Genomic DNA, 21616 nt, shown 5'->3' on the forward strand with positions numbered 1-21616 from the left:
GTCAGAGAGAGAGGGGACAGAAATCCCTCCCTGTGTGCTTCTTCCAGAGACCACTAGGCTCTTGCTGGTGGAGCACAAGAGGCCAAAGAACAGTACAGCTATGACCTTCACAACATCAAACAAATGTTGGCTGAGGTAAAGTCAAGACCTACATCTAAGTTACTATATTAACCAGTTCTTGGCTTACACTGACAGCAGGAACATATCACCTTTGAGTTTCTTCTCTGAGTGTTCCTCTAGAAATAATAATCTTTTCCTAGCAGAGTAACTGAATTTACCAGAGTTCCTCTGGTGTGCCCTAAAATGTCACAGTTCATTACAGTGCTGTGCAATGTGAAAGACAATTACTGCTTTTTATGTTATAGAGAAACCTTTTTTAAAAGCCTGGCTTTATCAGCCTCCATTCTAGGAGGTTTTCAAAACCCAACTGGATAAAGCTTAGAGCAGCCTGGTCTGATCTCATCGCTGACCTTCTTTGAGCAGGAGCTTGGATTAGAGAGCTCCTGAGCTTCCTCACAATAAGAAATTATCCTGCGATGGGGTTAAATAACATTTAAAACCAAGAGTTTAAGAAAAAAAACCTAACAAACACATACCCCCAGGACTACTTGGTAAGGAAGCTATGCATAACCCTATAAAGAACACCCAAATTCTAGGATTTGAGTATAAATTCAAATTACAAAACACCACAAAAATTAACTCAAAACTTTTCCTTAAAGCCAACATAACAGTTCAGCATGATCCATGAAATACCTTTACTGTAACATAACTAAAATATTTAAGTTTGTAGAAGTAAGTAGTTTTAATACACGAAGTGAAAAATCTACTAAACAGATTTCTGCATACATCTTTTAATGAAAACTCAGTGAACATGAGCTAGCAGCAAGATTTTTGTTTTTTCTTTGTTGTACAGCATTGGATTTACATGCAGCATTATTAAATGGTAAGCTATCTAGACAATAAAATATCTACGATATAGACATCATTTGAATTAAGTCCATTTTCACTAGGGCAATGAGTCAAAATTCCCTATTAAAAACTTGTTTGAATACAAAAATAGGAGTTTTAACGAACAAGCAACAAACACACACATATATATTGTCTGATCCAAACATTATGTAATAGAAATTCCAAGTTTACGTATTACAAGAAAAAATGAGGTAACAGGTTCAAGTCATGGTTGACAGAAAATTGAAGATTTTTAAGATTTGTCCCGGAAGAATCCTCTTTCTTACATTTTGTTTCTGAAATTGTGTTTTATCAACTTCCTAAGGTGCCAAGAATTGAATAAAGCTTGTTTTAAACAAAGGTATTCTCTTCAAGGGTGAAAGAGCAAGTCCACGAAACAGTTGCCAAAATGCCCCGAGCAGCGGGTACAGAGTTCGCCAGATACACTCTTCAGTTTTAATATTTGAATTATATTCTAAGGCTGAATAAGCTTAGTATAGTATTTCTTTGGGCTCATTCAGATGACCAGGAATTGTATACTATACACCACCAGGATTAAAACCTTTAAATAAAAGCCAGTCATATCAGAAGTAGTTGAAAATTTTTATCAACTTTTTTCTCTTCAAACCCCATTTGATGATCAACAGTTTTCAGCTGGGGGAAAAATATCACAACTTAAAGAATGTGGAAAATATGTTTTAAACAAGGAAAGTGTCTGAGGAAACAGAGATTTACTTAAGAACGAAAATACATACTTTTTAAAGTCTTAAATATCTTAAGTATTAGATTTGATTAACTAGCTTCTGTTAAAAAAAAACCTTCCTGGACTAGCTAACATTCAGAAAAGGCCTGATTGGTGTCTCAGCCAAGATCTTCAAAAATTCTAATGCCACCTTCATTTGTTTTGGCAACATATACTCATGAGAGCAGTGCTCGGGCTATAGTATATTATAGGATGTGGGAGTTCCCAAGAAATATTACCTCATAATTCAACATTAACCATCATAGATAGTTTAAAAAAAGGCAAGATGCTTCATTATTATAGTTTACCTTCTGTGCATGGCTCATAACTGTTTAATATCCTTATTTTTCAAGCAGCTGACTAGAGTTACACTGCTTGCGAACAGCATTAGGACTTTTCAGATGAGGATAAATTGAAGCAACTAGAGTTCTGCCCTACTATGCTCATGGGATATGAATGGGTTTTTAGACTACACTGGAGATAGTTAATTTCATACTTCTATTTACTGAAACAATAAGAAATTTGAGTTCTAACAACAAAACTTGAGTGACTTAAGTAATGATGTTTTTTGGCTTTTGGGTGTAAGTGGTCAGAAAATAACTATAAATATCGAAGTAATCTACAGTTATGCTGCTGAAATAACAGGCCCCCAACTACTTACACTAAGATATAGGAAGCGTAGAGAAGAACGCCTGCAGAAGAGGACATACCTGGCCGGGGAGGACATGTTATAAGGAAATAAAATTGAACATTTTTCAGGTGTGCAGACTAAAAATGACAAGTAGTAAGATGCAAACTAAAGCATTACATCCACACCTGTGACTTCTGACCTTGTTAACTCCTGTCAGACCCTTCCAGTTCATACAAAGACATGAAATCCCCTTACCTATATCACTGTTTTGACAGCAGCCCCCTTCAAACCTTTGCCCCGTCCCCTGCCACAGAGACACCTGCACTCAGCTGAGCTTGCCACTCCTCTCAGCAGCACTGCGGTTTCCACCTCACCAGCCACCCTCACCATGCAGTGCCGCGGCACCTCACCCTGCCCAAGAAGCTCCAACACTTGCCCCCTGGCTGCCCGGGCTCCTGCGAGCAGCCCCAGCCATGCCTTCCCTGCGGTCCAGCCTACGCTGAGGACCACTCCTTTTGGTTCTTCATGGGATAAGTATGCACTGTCAATGCCAGAGCAGAATATAGCTTTCCTGATTATGGAAGAAATGCACTTGCTATGGTAATGTTATTTCAGTGCAGCATAGCCAGCCTCAGTGACTCTTGTGCCTCCTGCAGCTGAACTCATTGGAGGGAAGGGTACATTGCCTTTTCTTCTGAAAAGCACCTAGCAATTGATCAACAGCTCCTGCAGTAAAGGCAAATACATAAAAAGCACTATGTGCAAGACAGCACTCAAATGTCCTTCTAGCGTTACCCTCCTCACCCAGAAACACTGGTTAAACTTTATCTTTGCTGAAACACAGGGTGCAGGAGGAAGAGGCTCAGTGATCAGCAGGAGCTACCCAGGGTGCCCAAGGAAAGGGCTCAGTTCAGCAACTCCTCTCCATCACACGTGGAGTGCCACGAACACACAGCATCATCAGGAGGGCAAGGAACAAGGAGGAGCACAGCCCCTTCTGTACCCCTGCCACATGAAAAGCTCAGGGAGTCTCCAGTGATCAGGGTGTAAGGTTTTTATGTATTTATTTATTTATTTTTAAACCAGGGCAAGCAGACTGCCTGCAGAGAGCACCCTTTCAGCCAGCATAAGCAGCTAGGTATATCTATCTAGTTGCCAATTTAGTATTATGAAATACCTCCACAAAAACCTGCCCATTTAACCAGGACTAACACAATCCTGGAGGCTTCACTTTCCATCTCTTCCATGCACATGTTTCATGCACCTTTTTTTATTTATAATAAAAACCTTATCTAGTCCAAAATTCAATTTATTTCAAAGGGGTTTAAAAAATTTGTATTTTCTTCAGTAACAGCTCACTAACAAGCCTGAAGCTACCATTAGCAAGACAAAAGTCTGGCCTTTTGAGAATCATCACAAGAAATGACCCTCAAAATGCAGAGTTATTGTCAGAAGACGAATTCTAGCTAGTGGTATTTAACAGGACAGAAAACTAATACCAGGCACTCACACTGCATACATGAAGCAGATAGAAAAATGCAAAGCACATAAAAGTTTTGTAACCTCTATTCTACACCATCAAAAATTAAAACTGGGTAGTTTCAAAATGTATATTCAGTCATGCTCAATGCAGAGCAAAGCGTAGTTACTATATTGGCATACCAGAAAACATTTACATATGCAGAACAACAGGGGAGATCTTGCAGCTGTCATTTTTTTTTTAAAAAAAACAAACACCAGTACTCATGTGTGGACTTTATCACAACTCCTTTTCACAAAAATATTGATAGAGAATTCCAACACACAAACAGTTTAAATGAACTTGTTACAGAACACCAGTAAATGTGCAACACTTGTAATACTCCTTCAACATGCACATAGCACTCTTACAAAGCACCATTTCTTCTAAAACATATAATAGATGCACCGGTGACAGCTGAAGTATAAAAATAAACACAATCACTCTGTTAAAAAATTAGTGCAAAAGTATAATCTTTTTCTCATTTGAAAACTTATATTATTTTTTCCAGATATGTTTAATAGTATTATTCTCTTACAAAAACTGAGAAATCCTGCACAATTCCAATTCTGCCTCTGGTCATTCTGAATTGCATGACGTATCTGACGTCCTAGTATTCCCCAACCCTTGATCAAGAGCTCTTAGACTCTATTTAAAATGAATTACACAATGTTTAAAAAAATAAATCTAGTATTTCTAGCTCTGTTCTAAGTTTATTAAATGTTTCAGTTACTCTCCAGGATCTCAGTAGGTTTTGTGTTTTATTGAGAGTGACCCATTTACAATCATTTCTACTAGGTGAGATATATCCATCTTAACTCATTATTTGTACCATTAAATAAAAAGTCCTAGCTTTCTTAAAGTGCAACAGAGCACAGCATTCCTAATGGAACTAATTAAAATTCAGTCTGAAGTAGAACCACACTTTTCTCATATTTTGAAAAAAAGTTGAAAAATGTTTTCAACTGTTAGAGAACTGTTTGATTAAAGGCTGCTTTAAACTTCATAATCCAGAAGCGTTGCAAGAGTCCCTTTTCTTCCAACAACTCGCCAATGAAAGTCTGACATCCAGTCCTATCAGCCATTTAAAGAATATTTGCAAAAGTAATGTAATTGGAATATTCTATGAAGCAGTTAATTTTACTAAGATCCCAGACATTGAAATAATTCTTCCTGTTAAAGGGACACCTGCACTAACCAGTGTTCAAGGGCTCATGTTAAGCTGATTGAACTATAAAGTAACGTTGCCCCAAATCTTATTCCAAGAGATTTTCTCATTCATGTTTTTTTCTTAAAACAAAGATATAATGCAAATCTGAAAGCCAGTCCATTTTGGGGGGCGGTGTTGGGTTTTTTTTTCCACACAATATGGGAGAAGGTCCCTTTAACGAGGAAGGAGACAGGTATCACTTAATCAGGATGTGGGAATGGAATCTGTACCTATGGGTAAATGGCAATGCGTTCTGGGTTGGTTCAGCCCTTGGTTCTGAGTTCTGCGTCACTTCCGGCGTCACTCTCTCGTCATCTGTCCCGTTAATACTTTCTGGCGTTAAAGGAGACTGAATATCCCCTCCAGCTGATTCCTTAAGTAAAACAAACAACACATTAAAATTACAAACTGACCTGCTCAGGAAGGCTATGTGTGTATAACTACTAACATTAATTCTTAAACGATACACAGATTTTAGTTAGTGTTAATAGGAGGCTCAGATTTCCAGCATCCCTCATGGTCATATTTCATCATGTGAATTTAATTTAAAAGTGTATTACCATAAGATTCATATTATCTTGCACAAAACACAGCTGACCTCCGAGTTATTTGCAAGTGTCTGGCCTCCTCCTTACTGCAGACCTCTCTCTCTTACCTGGTATCACATTCACCCCTCATCCTGCTACACAATCCATGACTATTGACACCCAGGACTCTTGTCTCTTTACATTCTAACACAGTGAAACAAACAGTTCTGGTATTTGTTTCAAAAACCTGTTTTTGTGTAGTTTATTAACCAAAGTGAACAGTGGAAGGGCCATTGGTGGTCGTTCACAGAACACTTGGTCAGCAGAGTCCTTGCAAAACTTTCGTAGGCATGTTAGCATGGCCCAGATCTTCTTGCTGGTCATGGTATCATCTGGGAAGGAGAATACTCCAGCAACACCCAGGCAGCTTCTGCTACTACTGTGTAACTGGACACCTGAAAATGTAATGGCTGCCTCCCAGCAGAAGGCACTGGTGCAGTTTTAATAGCCCTTTGTTACCCCAGCATATGCATTTGTGTTTTGGCCAACAATCACCATTTCCTAATTTCTAGTCACTGAAAAGTACTTTTTTTATACAAAGTAAACCCGTGTAGCCCATATCCTAAGTTAGAACATTAGAGGCTTTTCAGTCCCTGTATGTAGTTTAATTTTAGTATTTTCTTTCCTATTATGTTCTTTTTCAAGTAATGATTTTTGCAGGAGATAAGCAAGTCATATAAGTTAAGTAGCTCATCTTGATTTTAAAATTACTTAGCAGGCTTTTAGTAATCAAGATGCAACACTTCGCTCTAAGATAGAAGAGTTTCATGAATACAGTTCAATGGATGTCATGGTGGGTCATGTCAATGGATACAGCAGAGGACTGATTAAATTACAGTATTTCCAAAAGCTAAGCATCTCCTATGGCCATACAGCCTTCTATCATCTTCATGGGGACAGATAAAACTGCTATTTAGTGTTATTAAACTGAAGTACAAGCACAGACTCTGGAAGGCCAGCAGCTCCTCTTCCCAGCTCTTTGACACTCTGCATAGGAAGCTGAAGAACAGCAATCTCAGAAGGAATTGCGAAGTATCTGAAGATGTTCATGGTCAGGGTTTATTTTTGAGCCTCTACTTGCAGCCTTCAACTAGTTTACAAGGACAAAGCTTTTTGAAAGCCAATACTGAATCTGATTCTGTAGGAAATGTCATCCTTGACTTTGAGACTTAACTAGATGGAAAAACTCAGTTCTTCTAAAGAAAGTAAGATCTGACTGTCATCATCATCTTCCACACCTTTCTGGCGTTGCGTAACCAAAAATATTGTCGTTCAATGTTTTCACTGCACTTTAAATTACATTAAGCATTTGCAGCACAATAACTGCCAAAATTTTTCTTTCATTCTGCCATATTTCTCATGTAGTGAGATAAGTATATCACTCTACAACCTGAATTAGCAGGTGATACAACCTTTCAATACTGACTTTAGTTCTATTGTATTTAGCATTCATCAAGTCACACAGTGCACATGCACCAGTGTCTCCATTCTGCACCTTCTTATTAAATTCCTACTGATTAAAAGACAGAAATAATTAGCTTACACTGATTTAACTCCACAGATATAAACTGTTGTTTTTTAATATAAATGCAATTTTTTATTATATGAAAGCAAATTGTTACCTACTTTCAGAAAGAATCTTGTTATTTTATACTCAAAACTATTATTTAAACTGTTAATACTTTAAAACTCAAAATTAAATCTTGATTTTTACAGAACAATTTTACTGAACTGAAACTGAATTGAAATTAAGCATGAAAGGAGAGCAGAGTTGGCAAGATAATCAGGCAAATGAATTATTTTATACAAATTATATGGTTTTGTCTATTATTATCCTCTGATTTGATAAACAGTTTCCACTGACATAAAATGAAAGCTTTTATGGACCCAAGAGTTTCTCTTTTATTTTCTCCTCTTCCCAAACTACACTCGATATTCTAAAAAATGCATACCACACCCTATAAAATCTGGATGGCTTGTATCTTTAAGCTAAAATTCCTACAACTCTATTATTAGATACATAAAGCCAGAGCCTACGTATTATAATGTTTTAAGTGTGAATGCATAAAAATCATTTCAGTAGAAGAAAAACAAATGTGCAAGTTCCATCTAGGCTTATTTTTCTGTAATGCACTTTCATAGACTTCTAACGTGAATGAAATTCAAGTGAAAAAAAATTAATGCAGACAAACATCACCGTCTATGTAATACCTAAAGGCTTACTGCCTGCAAATTCATAAGGGGTTGATTTTGTATGTACAAGAGAAGCATCAGATTCTAGTATGTGTTTATTCCACCAAGAATACAGGTTAATCAGTGCTCTCACACACTCACAACTATCCCTGCCTGATAAATAATTTATTTGCAGCCAACTATAATGAAGCTGGCTATGAAAAAGCCACTTACACCAAAAAAAATTTTGCAAATATTTACAAATAGTATGTTTCCATTTTATATTAACCAGAGAGCATAAGAGAATTTTAGAAATATTTTTGTGAGATGTTCATACGTTACTCCATACCGTTATAGCTTCACACATCCACTCCAGACTTTACAGAGTTGGGGAAGAAATTTCAGCCAGCTTAAAAAGAGATTTTCACCCTTCCCTTATAGCTAGGAGAGCAGGTAACTTAGTTCTAACCTTCAACTGTACAGACACTATATGGAAAAAAAACAGTGCTTAAATTGAAAATGACAAGTCTTCCTGTAAATCAATGATATATTTTAAGGCCTGATATTTCCCACTCATGACAGCTAAAAATAGATATTTCATGCATTTGAGAAGAAAGCATTAACAGCTCTCCTGTGGTATAAAGCCGCTATTGTATCATATATAGGTTTCTGGAGGATACTGAACTTTAAGTCACTCAGCAGTCCCTGACTTTCACATGGACTGAGGATTAGTATTTTTCTACGTGACAAGTAAATGTGAGAGTCTGGCTCGGGTATATTTTGCTATATGAGTTTGTCAGAGATCTGCACTGTCTGAACTGTCTGAAGGAGCTCTGGCCCTGCTAATGAGTATGCAGGACTCAGGTGATTCCAAGTAGTATAAAAATGACAGTCATACAGCACATAAACTAAACATAGCAGAGGGGAATTCATCAAAAGATGCCCTAAATTTCAAAATCTTACAAACAAAATGCATGCACTCACAGAAGAGTCTTTAAAGTAAAACAAGTAGACTTCACGGCACAGATCAAACCACCTTTTAATGATGACTGAATACAGAACAGAAGAAAAGGAGGATTAGGTGGTTCTAAAATCAGGAACAAACCAAACCAATTCCAGCTTCTTCTTAAGTACTACAGTGTTTTCTCATTAAGTATTCCATACGCTTCCCTGGCATTGCTATTCTTTGTAGTCCTTCTCTGTTTAGTACTGACCAGCAATGGTGTGAGTCTGCCAGCTATTGATTCAGATACCATAACACATGTGAAGCATTTGTGCCAGTAGAGAAATTCACATAGCATCCCAGAAAGTTACTTTTTCCAAAACCTTTGCAAGTACACCTTGTACTTCTACAAAGAAAAAGCAACAGGTGACAAACCATGACCATTTTGCCAAAATCAACCCATTCCTTGCACTAAAACATGTTGTGATTCTAAAACTTTTCAGGCAATAGCTATTCCTAATATTCTGCATAGGAGGGGCTCAGAATCACAGGCAAGACTATTTTGAGTAAATTAGTCACCACACAATTTCAGAAATTAACAGAGGTCTTAAACCGAAATGATCGGGGTCAAAAGAAATATCCAAGGACCAATTCTTACTTAGAGAAAAAGAAGCACTGAGGTTCAGACTCAAGTTCATTGTAGGACTGATGGGGTGAGCCTGCTAACTGCGCAAACTGCTCTGTTTGGTTCTGTACTTGAACCTAATTAAGGTTAGTTTAAAAAAAAAAGAAAAAAAAGAGGTGTGGGGGATACACAGTTTCCAGGGTATTGCTTCATGTTGCTCAGTGAACTCCAGATCAAAGTGTTGCTCTTTCAGTACACAGGCAAGCTTGTAACTGAAAACAGACCATGGGTGGCTTGTCACTGTAAGGTCCATGGGTTTATGACATGAGCAAGATAATTCCCTATATTAGAAGATGGGGCTGGGAAATAGGAGGTGGCACAGCAGTATTTTAGTTTTATGTAAACAAGATAAGAGCATTGCGAAGCTTTATTACCTAAGGCTGAGTTAAAGGGACACCAGATGGGGTATCTATGTGCATAGGCGGTCTTAGAAGTACCAAAATACACAGCTTCGTTCCAGACCGAAGCATCCAGGCATACCAGATATAGATAAAGTGTATGTTATTATATGAATCCATCTTAATACAGATAGCTTGAAAGTACAAGTTCTATGACACAGAAACAATGCTTTCCTCTTCATTTCAAGAAAGCACCATGCACTCGGTGGGACTTTCACATAAGAAAGCAGCATCTCTCTTGTCATTTGTTGGTCCAGGCCACTGTCTTTCTCTGGACAAGTTAAGTGCTTTTTACAGTCAAGGTATATGGTGATTTTATATATTATCTGATACTCTGGGAAATTAAAGCAAAGCTTGCTGGTAAATAGGAGAACCAGCAGTATTAAAGAAACAGTAAGAATGCAGAGTTTAAAATTAGCAGCAGCATAGCTTAGGGGAAAAGGAACTCCTGCTATTAAGTAATTGCAAACTGGCCTATGTATTGTTTTCTTTCTACTATGTGTTTCACACACACACACACACACACACACAAAAAAAAAGCCAAAGACTATATGCCATCAGTTGAAACAGTATACTCAAAAAATACTCAACATGGAAGCACTACTTCCTGGCCATCGAGGCACTTTTCTAATGGAGCTATCTAGCCAAATAGTATGAACACTTTGCTAAAGCTCGTAACACCTTAGAGAAGCAGCCTGACTTCAGTGGATTTTAGTAAGATTGTTCCTAAGTTTTAGCATGGCTAACTCTGGTAAGTACTTGAACTACAAATACACATTCTATTTCTGAGATACTTCTCTTGTTATCTCGTTAGTTTCACAACAAGTTTTTGCAGGACATTCAGAATTGAAACTCACAGATACCAGTAGCATTTGCAGGGTTACATCAAGCAATAGTGAATAGCAAAAGTGCAGGGTTTTGTTACACTAGTTGTAAAGGTATTTTAGTAAAGATAGGGACATACTGAATGCAGAAAAAAAATGCACATGCTTTTTCTCTTTTAGAATGGCATAGCAGAAAGAATGGGCAACGTACCATGTCTGGTACTTCAATTCACTGGTAAATAATAAGGGCATTTTTAAAGCAATACCAAGAGAAATGTAACATTTTATTTAAGTTTGACATGTATATTTTCCAGTTTTGATATGCAGTATCTTCCCACCTATTACCAATTTAATGCAGAAAGATACCTATGAGTCCAAAACAGCAGAGGGATTGACACTTGTATCTAACTGTTACAGAGCTCGCTAGTCACACGCTACCTCCCAATGCCCTTATTGTCAAAGCTTCCTAAAAAGGACAGGTTCCTGAAGAAGTCTTGACTGGTCACTGAAAATATCTCCTTCCTCTTTTACTCTCCCTCTCTGCAAAGGATCACTATGCAAAAGCGAAAGAAGAGCTGCAAAAGGATTGAGAATGGCAACACTTCAATTATTTGCCTTGCAGCCAAATTTTGCCAGATGATCAGGAAGACAGCAAGTGCTCCTTCACATGTCTCTAGGGTTCCACCTTCCCTCCCCACTACCAAGCACCCATATTCCCCCCAGTCATAAATCTCTTTGAATGAGCCCCAGCATGACAGAAGTGCTGCGGTTTGCCATGGAGCCATGGCTTCTCATCTGCTCCAAACTCTAAGGTTCCTGATTCAACTCCCTTCTCTCTGGGGAACTAATGAGAAGCGTTAAGCATGTGAAGACTATTACGCTGATGTGTCAGCACTTGCGCTAACTGTATCTTTCAGAATAATATGCTAACTTATCAACACAGCAAAAAGCCAAGAGATGAAAAGTAAGGCCTGAATATGAAATTATTCCTAAGTGTGCAGTAATTAAATTGCAGCTCTCAATGTGCATTATAGAATCGCTCAAGGTAACATTTCTGTAACTGCCTACAGTATAAAATGTTAGGTTCCAAGTATAAAAGGAAATCTGTACAGGAAAATGAACAATATTAATAGCTCACATAGTTGAAGAGAAAGCTTTAACCCTGGGCAGCTGCTAGAGGAAAGCACCTTGTCTCTGAGTTCAAATTTATGTCCACACCAAGTACTAAGTCACTCCATTCAACAGTGTCAGATTTAACTTCTGAGTCCAGCCTATTAATGAACATGTCAAAAGAGAAGCAGAGTAATTGTTTTGCCTACAATATTGAATAACTAAAGGCCGGGCTGAAGCACTACACTGTTTCTAAAGCCAAAAGCGTATTAGGTTATAATATTGAAATACCTACTTCCATTATCTCTGTGTTTACTTACGGAATTTATCAGAATTTTAGAGACAGTCAGGAAAACTAATAAAACCAGACTGCCTTATTTTTCTCCTATTACAGTAGAGCGAGCAGTTTCCTGTTAATAGCAAAACCCAACCTAGCGACTGGGCAAAATGCCTACTGGGAAAACAACATGCGGTTGGTTCATTCTGTATATTCTCGTGGTTTCCACTGACTTCTCTTGAAAGGACACCAGATGTAGCTTTCTGGTGGCAATAAAACTATTCGTACAGCATGTTGCAAACTGCCTGCCACCCTTGTTCCATCAAAGATCAGGAGCACATTACAGTACAAAGCACCCAAGAGATGCACTGATTCAATGAATTAAGACTCCACAGAAAAAAAGACTCCGCTGCATTAATCCTACTCAATTCAGGAACCCCCACTATAGTTTTAAAGCTGCTTCATCCTCCAAGAGAAGGAATTACCTTTGTCTTCACTATTGCTTCAATCAAAGCAAACAGCTACACACAGAGCCAGAAACACTGGGCAGGGGGAGTGGGAGTGGAGAGGCATAAAAGCCTCGTGCAATTTCTTTTTTCAAAGCAAATTTGAAGTATTTGTTTTCAAGTAAATTAATTTTAGGCATGACTAATGTAAATGTGACTATATTAATTTATCTTCCTGTTAGGCCTATATTAACCCAGTTCATGTTTGGAGATACCTTTTATAAACTCTTCTTTTACATCATGACTAGCTGCAATAAAACTCCAGAACCAGCATATGAATCTGCCCTCTTCCTTCAACACATTTCACAAGTGAATACTATACACTAGGAAACAAATAAAAATAGTTTGCTGGTTTAACTTTGATTTTTCTTGTAATAATTCTTCTACAAAAGTCCTTTACAGTGCCCCACCTGAAGTTTAATAGATACAATGAGAAAAATCACAAAAAGTGTTTACTATAGATTTACTTACGTACCTGCTCACCATGTTTACTCATTTCTTTGGGGACAGCTCAAAGAAAGGAATGGGAATAAACAAAAGGCCAATTTTATTTTAAAGCAACTACCTTTGACACTTCTGTAGTGTCTGTTAAATATATTCTTAGACTCCTTGACACTTCTAGCTGACTGTTCAGAGGATTCAGGGTAAATGGGAAGTACCCCGTTCATTTATAATACAACATGTGTGTGTAAGATACAATACAGTAAGTAGCACGGATACAAAGTACCAGGCTTGAATCAGGCAATAAGACTCACTTGAGAGGGTGTACTTGTTAGCTCCATCTTTTCTTGGGATTTTTCCTTTGCTAGTCGTGCAGCTTCTTTGAATTCCTGAAATTTTTCAGCAAACTGAAGGTACATATGTTTAAAAAAAAGGAAAAAGAGAAAGAGTAGGCGTGAAGTAGTACATTACATGCAGAACAGAATGATGTACGTAACATTTTACAAAGTCAAATTCTGTCAGTACATTTTTTTAATTTTTCTCCTTATTAGATACTCATTTGAGTGAGTTACACAGCGATATACCTTTTAGTACCTTTCAGACATAATGTACACTGGTTTTGTGTCAGGAAAATGTGATGCAGTAAAGTTTGATCTGTTGCTGATAGTGTTAAAAAACCTCATCTCAGAGATGTCTGATAATAGTGACAAGCTGCCTTACACAGCTGCTTTCAGATTCAGGTTTTACTCTCCTCCTGACAACAAATCATCTGGTTCTGAAGCCTATTGTGGTCACTATTAACCTGGAGCTTTCAATGGGCTTCACTCTTTCATGACTGAAACAATAATCATTCTTCCCAAATTTTAACAGTGTTTATAATTTCAATAGCTAATTAGAAAAGCAGCAGTGGGAATATTGAGTCAAATTCATTTCTTGATTGTTCATTGACATCAACCAAGTTAAAGAACAAATTCATTCAACTAAACACTTGCATATACTGAACACTAAATTCAAGAATAGCATACTGAACTGCCATATGAGGCTTGATTTCTATGCTACAGATACCTCTTCCAGAAAACAGCTAAAGCAGCAATTTAGAAATACATGCACCCTTGAACTTGAGATATTAAATCAATTTATTAAGAATAGGGCCTACTTAGAGAAAAATTTGCCTTCATAGATCTCAGCTTGACACTACACTAATTGCTATAGTAGCCAAGCATTTGTTTTTGTTTCCTACTGCTTCTATACTGAACATTATCTTATTATGATCACCTTAAGACTGAAATGATTTCGCAAACACATTGGAAGCTTCACCAACAGCTTCTAAATCTCTTCAGCAGCAGCATACAAAGAAATTGGTTTGCACTGCATGTATTTAAAAGGGACAAAGGCTTCCCTTTGTGTGATACAATCTCCTCAACCTGAAAAGCCTCATCATCTTTAAACTTCTTCTCCTGGTAAACTATTAGTATTTGAGGAAATACCATTTCTCTCCACTTGTATCCTATATTTCACATGTCAGGTTATTTAAAAGCATGTTTCCTGAACATAGAGGGTGACAAAAGATACCCTGGAAGTCTAATCCAGCATCAAAAAACCTCTCGGAACAGATGATGAAATTGGCAACAGATCACCAGAACTAGATACTTATTTAAGACTTTTACATTGACCTCAAAATCTGATGGGTATCCCATTATTTAAATCATCAGCTTTAAGACCAGAGCATTAGTAAATGGAAAACACGAAGCTGAGGTTTAGAATAAATGGCTGAAGACATACAAGGCAGGAAATACGATCTTCTGTATCACAGTAGTAGAAACTCTAAAAAAATATATAATAGATAAATGGATTACGTTATAAGAAAGAGCCAACAAGGCTAATGTAAGTAGAAATTTTCACAAATTTACCAGAATTCCTTGAGATAGTCAGGTGATGGATAATTAGCAATCTCTTGATAAAATTTCCTAGTAACAGGTAAGACCTCATGGTATGAAAGGAAAGGTTCTCTGGAGGATTAATACTTTAAGGAAAGGATAAAAAATTGTGCAGGGAGACTACAAGAGGCTCTTACAAGTACCTGTGGTGGCCCTTTTGCCATTTAGCATATTCTTAAGTTATATGGAATAAATCAGGTCAACTAATTCAAAAGGGTAAGACAGACAGCAAACCTGAAAAGGAGTATTCCTTCTCATATGTCAGGATACTATCAAAATATATTCTGAATGAGAAAGTTATCTCAGTTTTTGCTGAAGATCATGGGACATTCGGTTCCTCCTACTGCAGCAGCAAGAGGGACTCTGCTAGCAAATCCTGATCCTGTGAAAGGAATACTCTTCAGCATAGGAATCACCTTTCAGGTATCACTGGCTTCTGATGGAACAATCTTGAGATGAATTTGTGATGTAACATATTGAGAAAAGGTCTAATGAATATAAATAAATATTTAACTCATTTTCTTCTACACTGTTTGTATGTGAAGTTGGTTAGAGTGACATTATTCTTCTATCAGATATTCTCATTCTGCTAATTCTCAGTCACAATAATTGTACAGAACGAGGTTACTCCTCTTGCACTCTACCCTAGAAATTAGTTTAGGAGGACAAAGGCACATGAACCAAAACCAAACAGTCCAAAAGTCAAACATTTACTATAAGCTAAGCAGGCAATGATCTTACAAAGTTTATTCTTATCTGCTCTGATTATTTGCTTCATTAACCTGTTGAAATCAGGCACAGACTAGACTAAGTTTGTTGTGGTTGCAGGCTGTCTTTTACTCCCTGGAACTTGAAATATTTCATTTGCGTCCAGACACACTACTGCAAGCAAATGACATACAACAGTGCTGTTCACTTAAGGACTTTGATAAATCAAAATACAGAAAAGAAGTTCCAGAATCAATTTTTAAGGCAACTTCTGGGAAAAAACCCAAACAGAGCTGAGCAAATCCATTAATACAGTTTATTTGTTAGCCCTATTACCAATATCCAGTAGTACCTTCAGCCCTAAATTAGATTTCATGGCATACAGTGCTAGGTGTACCAAAGAGTGCTCTGGCAAACCCCACTACAATGCCAGTGCACAGAAGTGAGAGTTAGTAATTTGAGCAGAAAGACGAGACAAGAAAGAGTAGATGTGATTTATCTAAAGCTGTGCAGCAGATCCAGGGTTTTAAATTCAGTTTTTCTGATTCCAAGACCAACATATCTACCAACTCCAGTGACTGAATCGACTGTAAACAAGAAAATTTTCCTTCTGTCCATCAAATACATTCACTAATTTTAAAATAACACAAAAAGCTTTACCCTTACAAATTTTTGTAGCAACAATCAGCGATTTCAACTCACATGAAAACCAGTTTGATAAATAAGACACAATGCAATAGGAAGAGTTTGCTGAAAAGGTCCTGAACGTTCATCACCATCAGCTTCAGAAAAGGTCTGTGGCATAATAATTTTCTCAGCAGATTTGCATATTCTTCATAAAACACAGCAATCTGAGTAACTGCTAATCAAATATGTACTTAAGACAAAATATCTACTGTAGCTTTTCAGATTATTTTTGCAACAGCAATACAAGGTTTTAAGCCAAGGCCATGCTTAAAACTCTTAGACACCCATTTCAGGGTGAATGGGATTGAACCAACTGTAAATACCACATGGAGAGAGCAAGTAAAGAGTCAAAGACAGGACAGATTAAAAAAAAACTAAAATATTTTCACTGGCAAGGCTAACCTAAGTCAGACAAACACAGAGTGTGCATGACTACAGCATGATACTTTGCCTCCAAAGAAGCATTCTATGATTAAGGAAAAAAAGATAGTCCATGAGAGATGCAAACTAAATTAGCATTTATGCTAAATCCATTGAAATATTAAGAAGTGTTATTACCATGTTGGCAAGCAAGTGCCTCTAGGACATACACACCCATTTAAGTAAGTGACAAGGCTTCCAAGCTCAGTGAAGCAATGATAGGTGCACAAACACACACGTGTATAAGTATCATTTAGAATTTCCTGTGTTTGTGTTGCTTTGTGGAAATGAAAGCTATCTGATTACAACAGGAAGAAATCTTACAAGTGTAACATTTGTCCAAATAAAGCAGATGTACTGGTTCTCATTTCAATGGTTTTCTAACAGGCTCATGTTTATCCTTGGATAGTGAGAATTACTTTGCCAAAAGGGCTGGTATGATTATTATTTTTTTTTAAATAACAAGTCAATCATTGTTCCTTACTTAAACATGGACTATACGTTCCTTTGATTGCACTTGGGCTTCCAGATCTTTTGTATCCTTCAAAGATGAAAATTCTCTGCTTAATGTAGAGACATGCTCATAAACTGAACTGAAACTCCTCATCTGGAGAAAAATGACACTAGCTTGTACAGGTTCCTGGGCTTATCTACTATAGTAATATCAATAGCCATAGCAACTGTAGAAAGGGTGCTCAGAGGAACTATACCACCCCTGTGAGAATGAGGGGTTACTGCTTTCCTCAGAATAAGCTGTACTTCCCTCCTGCACAAGTAGACCAGGAAAAAAACCTCATGTATGGCAGAGTTTCTTTAGTAAACATTTCAACTTTTGTATTCCAACAAGAAAATGTAGTTTCCTTTTATACTGAATGTATTTCCCACTAGCGTTACTTTAAGCCTGCAAATGTTGAAATATCTGTAATTTGGTGCACTACGTAGTAGAAAAGTGAAAGTGAATGTGGCTTAAAAGACAAACAGAAATCTGAAGGCTACCAACAATTTTTTTTCTAGGAGATCTATATACAAAAGAAATGGTCCAATCCTTTAAATTCTATAATGAAAAACTATAATGGAAAAACAACTTTAAGAAAAGAGAAACCTAACAAATGAATAATGAATAATTAGAAAGCAGTAACAAGACACACTGTGATAGCTTATATCTCCCTCCTTTCTTCCATCAGTTAAAAGAAAACTTGCAGGTATTACACTTTGTCTTGTCTTCTTACATTACAAGGATCAGTACAGAACTTTTTTTGTAAATTATTTTTAAATAACAGTAGTGATCACTGAGTCAAGATACAATGAGCAGGAATCAAATATTCTTAAGCTGCTTGACTAGCTGAATAGCAACCACTGGTCATACTTACTTTTGAAAGGTGATGTTCAGATGAAAATCCCAAGCCATAGACTGTATTCGCCCTGCTGTCTGCCCACTGGCCAAACTTCTGGGATGTTTTAGTAAATGTCATGTTGGGGGTGATAGTGCTATTTATTATTGCCTGAAAAAAAGTAATAGTTGTAAAAATGCCGTTTTGTGGTTTTGATTTTTTTTAAAAACTACTCATAATTGAAAATGCCAATATTGTAGTCTAGTATTTGCGTACACTGAAGGAGCCACATGCTGGGAACTAGGGAACAGTTTTCTAATTCAATCACAGCTAAAATTACAAAACCGTATTTTTGCATACACTCTATAAAAGGAGGAAAAGCTGGGGTGGGGGACAGCTGTTTGCAACTGCAAGCAGTCATTTAGTAGTTAGCAAGTCTAAAAAAAGTCCTTTAAAGCATCTGCATAGGCTAATGAGATCAGAATAGAAGAACTAGCAAAGCCCTTTTTTTGTCTCATAAGTGTATGTCTTTGTCCCCTAAGGAAACGCCTCTCAAGCTTCACTGTAAGCTTCACTGTTGCATATCCCCCACCACCACTGCATATGCGATTCTCACTGGAAAACACACAATAAAACAAGAAGCACAATTTCTTTTTAAGTTTCTGTATTACAAGAATCTGGTTTTCCTTTATACACATATAAGCATGCCTAACAGTGACTGGGTCATACATCAACTACAGAAGAAGAGCTACTCTTAGAATAATTTTTCTTCTGTAGTTCTTGTTAAATACAGGTTGGAAAAAGCATATCCTCCAGCATACAACTTCTGCTAACATAAACAAAAAATGCAACTATTAGATGATATGCTAGTTCCACTAAAAGCAGCTGAAGTTCTATCACGGATTTCAACAGTATTTCCATCACAGTTTGTCTAACATGTTGTGAATCTGCAAGGTGGAACTGTCCAGCTGACTTAAAGTACATCAGGATAAAGTCTTCTAGTGACACTAATGGGTTCCTTTTAACTAAAAACCCAATGATTTGTACAGTTTATAACCAACCAATATGAAGAAGAAAGACTAGCCGTAAACCTGAAGATATGTGTATTTGAAGTGAAACCCAGGCATGCTTTCTCATCTGTCTGGTCCTACTAAGAGTTTCAGCCACACTTGTTAAATAATTCGCAGTCCTTTTCATGAATCACTGGTGCTTTGTAACACCCACGTGAAAGAGAACGTCCTTAAAACTTCCCAGAAAATAGCACACACTGTGAGCAGAACAATTCAGCAAGAATCTTTCTTACATGCCAGTTACTGTGTTCCAAAGGTTATTGTCAGTATGTGTCCCACTGCCATTGTCTTACAGTACAGAGTTGTGAATTTTTGGAACATCAGTGTGCATGTTTCCTGCCTCCAAGAAACCGTAACCCCTGCCTTACCCCTGGCAGCTTAAAGGCAGTGATTACTGAAGACTCCTAGAGAAGCAACAAAATCCACAGGGTCCAAACCATCTTCTCTGTTGTAAATAATGAAATCTTTCTTTTATTCTTTGAATAGCAGGAACTGTACATATGTGTGGAGAATAATAGTATTTTCTCAGGATGGTAACAGTGAGAAACATCAACATCAGAGAGACTAAGTACTGCGCTCCAAGCCCCAGACCTTCTACAAGTCAAAATCAGTCTATACTGCTTGTGTGAGATGCCCTTCTGGGTGACTATTAAAGTGAGTAGCACTGGAGCACAGCTACCATCAATATAAATTTCCCTCTGAATTCTACAGAGTAAGCCTGGAAAATTTACAGCCGAGGGGGCAGCTGAGCCCACGAACAGCTCAGTCATTCTCAGAAGTGATGGAGAGAAGTATTGCAGGGAAGTTCAGGAGAACATATTGTATCACAACATGTAGAAAGACAAGCAAAGACACTGCAGCACAGATGAATTTAACAAAACTGGCATCTTCTGTAGTGGCTTTGGCAGCTCCACTATATCCCCATTCAATTAGAAGAGCGAATCTGGATGTAGCTGCGGATATTGAACAGGCAGTTCTCTCTGATAACCTTTGCCTCAAAATGCAAGTTTTGACTACCATTGTGAACAGCTCCAGGAAAATTTTGCAATTCCTGAAAGCTTATGTTTGAAACAACAAGCCTCATCAGGTCAAGGACAGGATTTGCTGTGTGATCAGAGACTGGAGAACCAACTCCAGCATTAATTGTCTCCTCAAGATTTTCATATAGGAGAAGCTGGTCAGTGAAGTCACTGCTAATCCAAACATCATTCTCCTTTCTTTAGGCACAAGGTTTGGAGCTCAAATAAAGCCAGCAGGCTTGCACTTGCTCTATGGCCTCCACCTGACCTCATAGAAAATGGGTGTCTATGCCACATAGGAAGAAACCAAGCAGTTTTTAGCTGAGGCTGCGCACTGCTTCAGCTGACCACATGGCTGGCTGCACAAGAGAGAACCCAGAACAGACTGCCAGGACCAGGATGGGCTATCTGTTTTGACAGCAGTCTGCATTTAAGGTTGGGTTACAGTGACTGTCAAATTGCTTCCTTGCAAGGAAAAAAGTAAGAAGAAAACTTTTTAAAAAATAATTGCATTGAGACAGAGTTGCTGTGATTCTTCCCTTTATTTTCCAGCAGAGAAAAACGAGGAGGTTCCACTCCAGAGGAAGTATTAGTCCAAAGACAGCAAGTTTCTCACTGGGAAGACTACATGCAGTAGTGATTAAAAAAAAAAAAAAAAAGAAAAAGTCCTTCCATTAGATTTACCAATTTTGCAAGGAAATCAGGCTTTCCATCCTCTCTGAATGAAAAACATTAGTATGCTAGACGTCTCACGTGCTAAATTAATTATGCTTTTAAAAAGTGCAATGCTAGAGCATACTACAGATAGAGTCAGTGTCAGCTACTTCTGGAAAATACTAGTTATGAATCCGTCATATCTTCACCTTAAAAAAAATAAAGATTTCTATTTTAAATTTGAATTTATAATTAAGCCTGTCTTGTCTACTCAAATAGCTACTGCTTTAACTGCTGTCCTCTACACCAAATTTCACTGTAGAGTTACCAGTATACCAATTGTCAAATATTTCATCAACTTTTAAGAATGTTGTCAGTGTAAATGTACAAGGATACCTTAAAAACAGATCAGAGTCAATCTGACAGGGAGACATTTAGCTTTTGAATAAAACTGATTTTGTTATCTTTAGATTTTGTTGGAATAATAAAATAGCTTTCATGTTTTCCTTTCATATTAGTTTAGCTGTAAGAAAATAGGGCATGTGTCTTAGCTGTTTGCTTTACTGACTGCAAACCCAACAGCTGCAAGATATACAGCAGTGGTCAAATATGATTTTATCTAGTGCTAAAATTGATGGCAATAACTTCTTCAAAGGAAGATGACTGAAGACCCACGCTTACATGCCTTACTTAAAACCTGTATTTAAGGATTAAACAAGTTAGCACTTTAATGTGTGACTAGTTTATTTTACAGCAGTCATTAAAATGCAACGATCATGTATTGCAGTAACACTGAT

At 37.4% G+C, this 21616-nt stretch overlaps 1 protein-coding gene across 1 annotated transcript in view; it reads right to left on the reverse strand.

Annotated features, from left to right (window-relative positions):
- The window catches only part of HOMER1 (homer scaffold protein 1), a 61992-nt gene that overhangs the window by 36130 nt on the left and 4246 nt on the right, over positions 1 to 21616 (reverse strand). Inside the window, exons 3-6 of the mRNA XM_035892809.1 lie at positions 18116 to 18247; positions 13308 to 13400; positions 5281 to 5423; positions 5029 to 5033 (exon numbers count right to left, since the gene is read on the reverse strand). Of these exons, the coding sequence (XP_035748702.1) occupies positions 5029 to 5033; positions 5281 to 5423; positions 13308 to 13400; positions 18116 to 18247 (373 nt within the window). The remainder of the gene's footprint in view (positions 1 to 5028; positions 5034 to 5280; positions 5424 to 13307; positions 13401 to 18115; positions 18248 to 21616) is intronic.

Source organism: Egretta garzetta, unplaced genomic scaffold (genome assembly GCF_000687185.1).
Source record: "Egretta garzetta isolate BGI_Z169 unplaced genomic scaffold, ASM68718v1 scaffold424, whole genome shotgun sequence".
Taxonomy (NCBI): domain Eukaryota; kingdom Metazoa; phylum Chordata; class Aves; order Pelecaniformes; family Ardeidae; genus Egretta; species Egretta garzetta.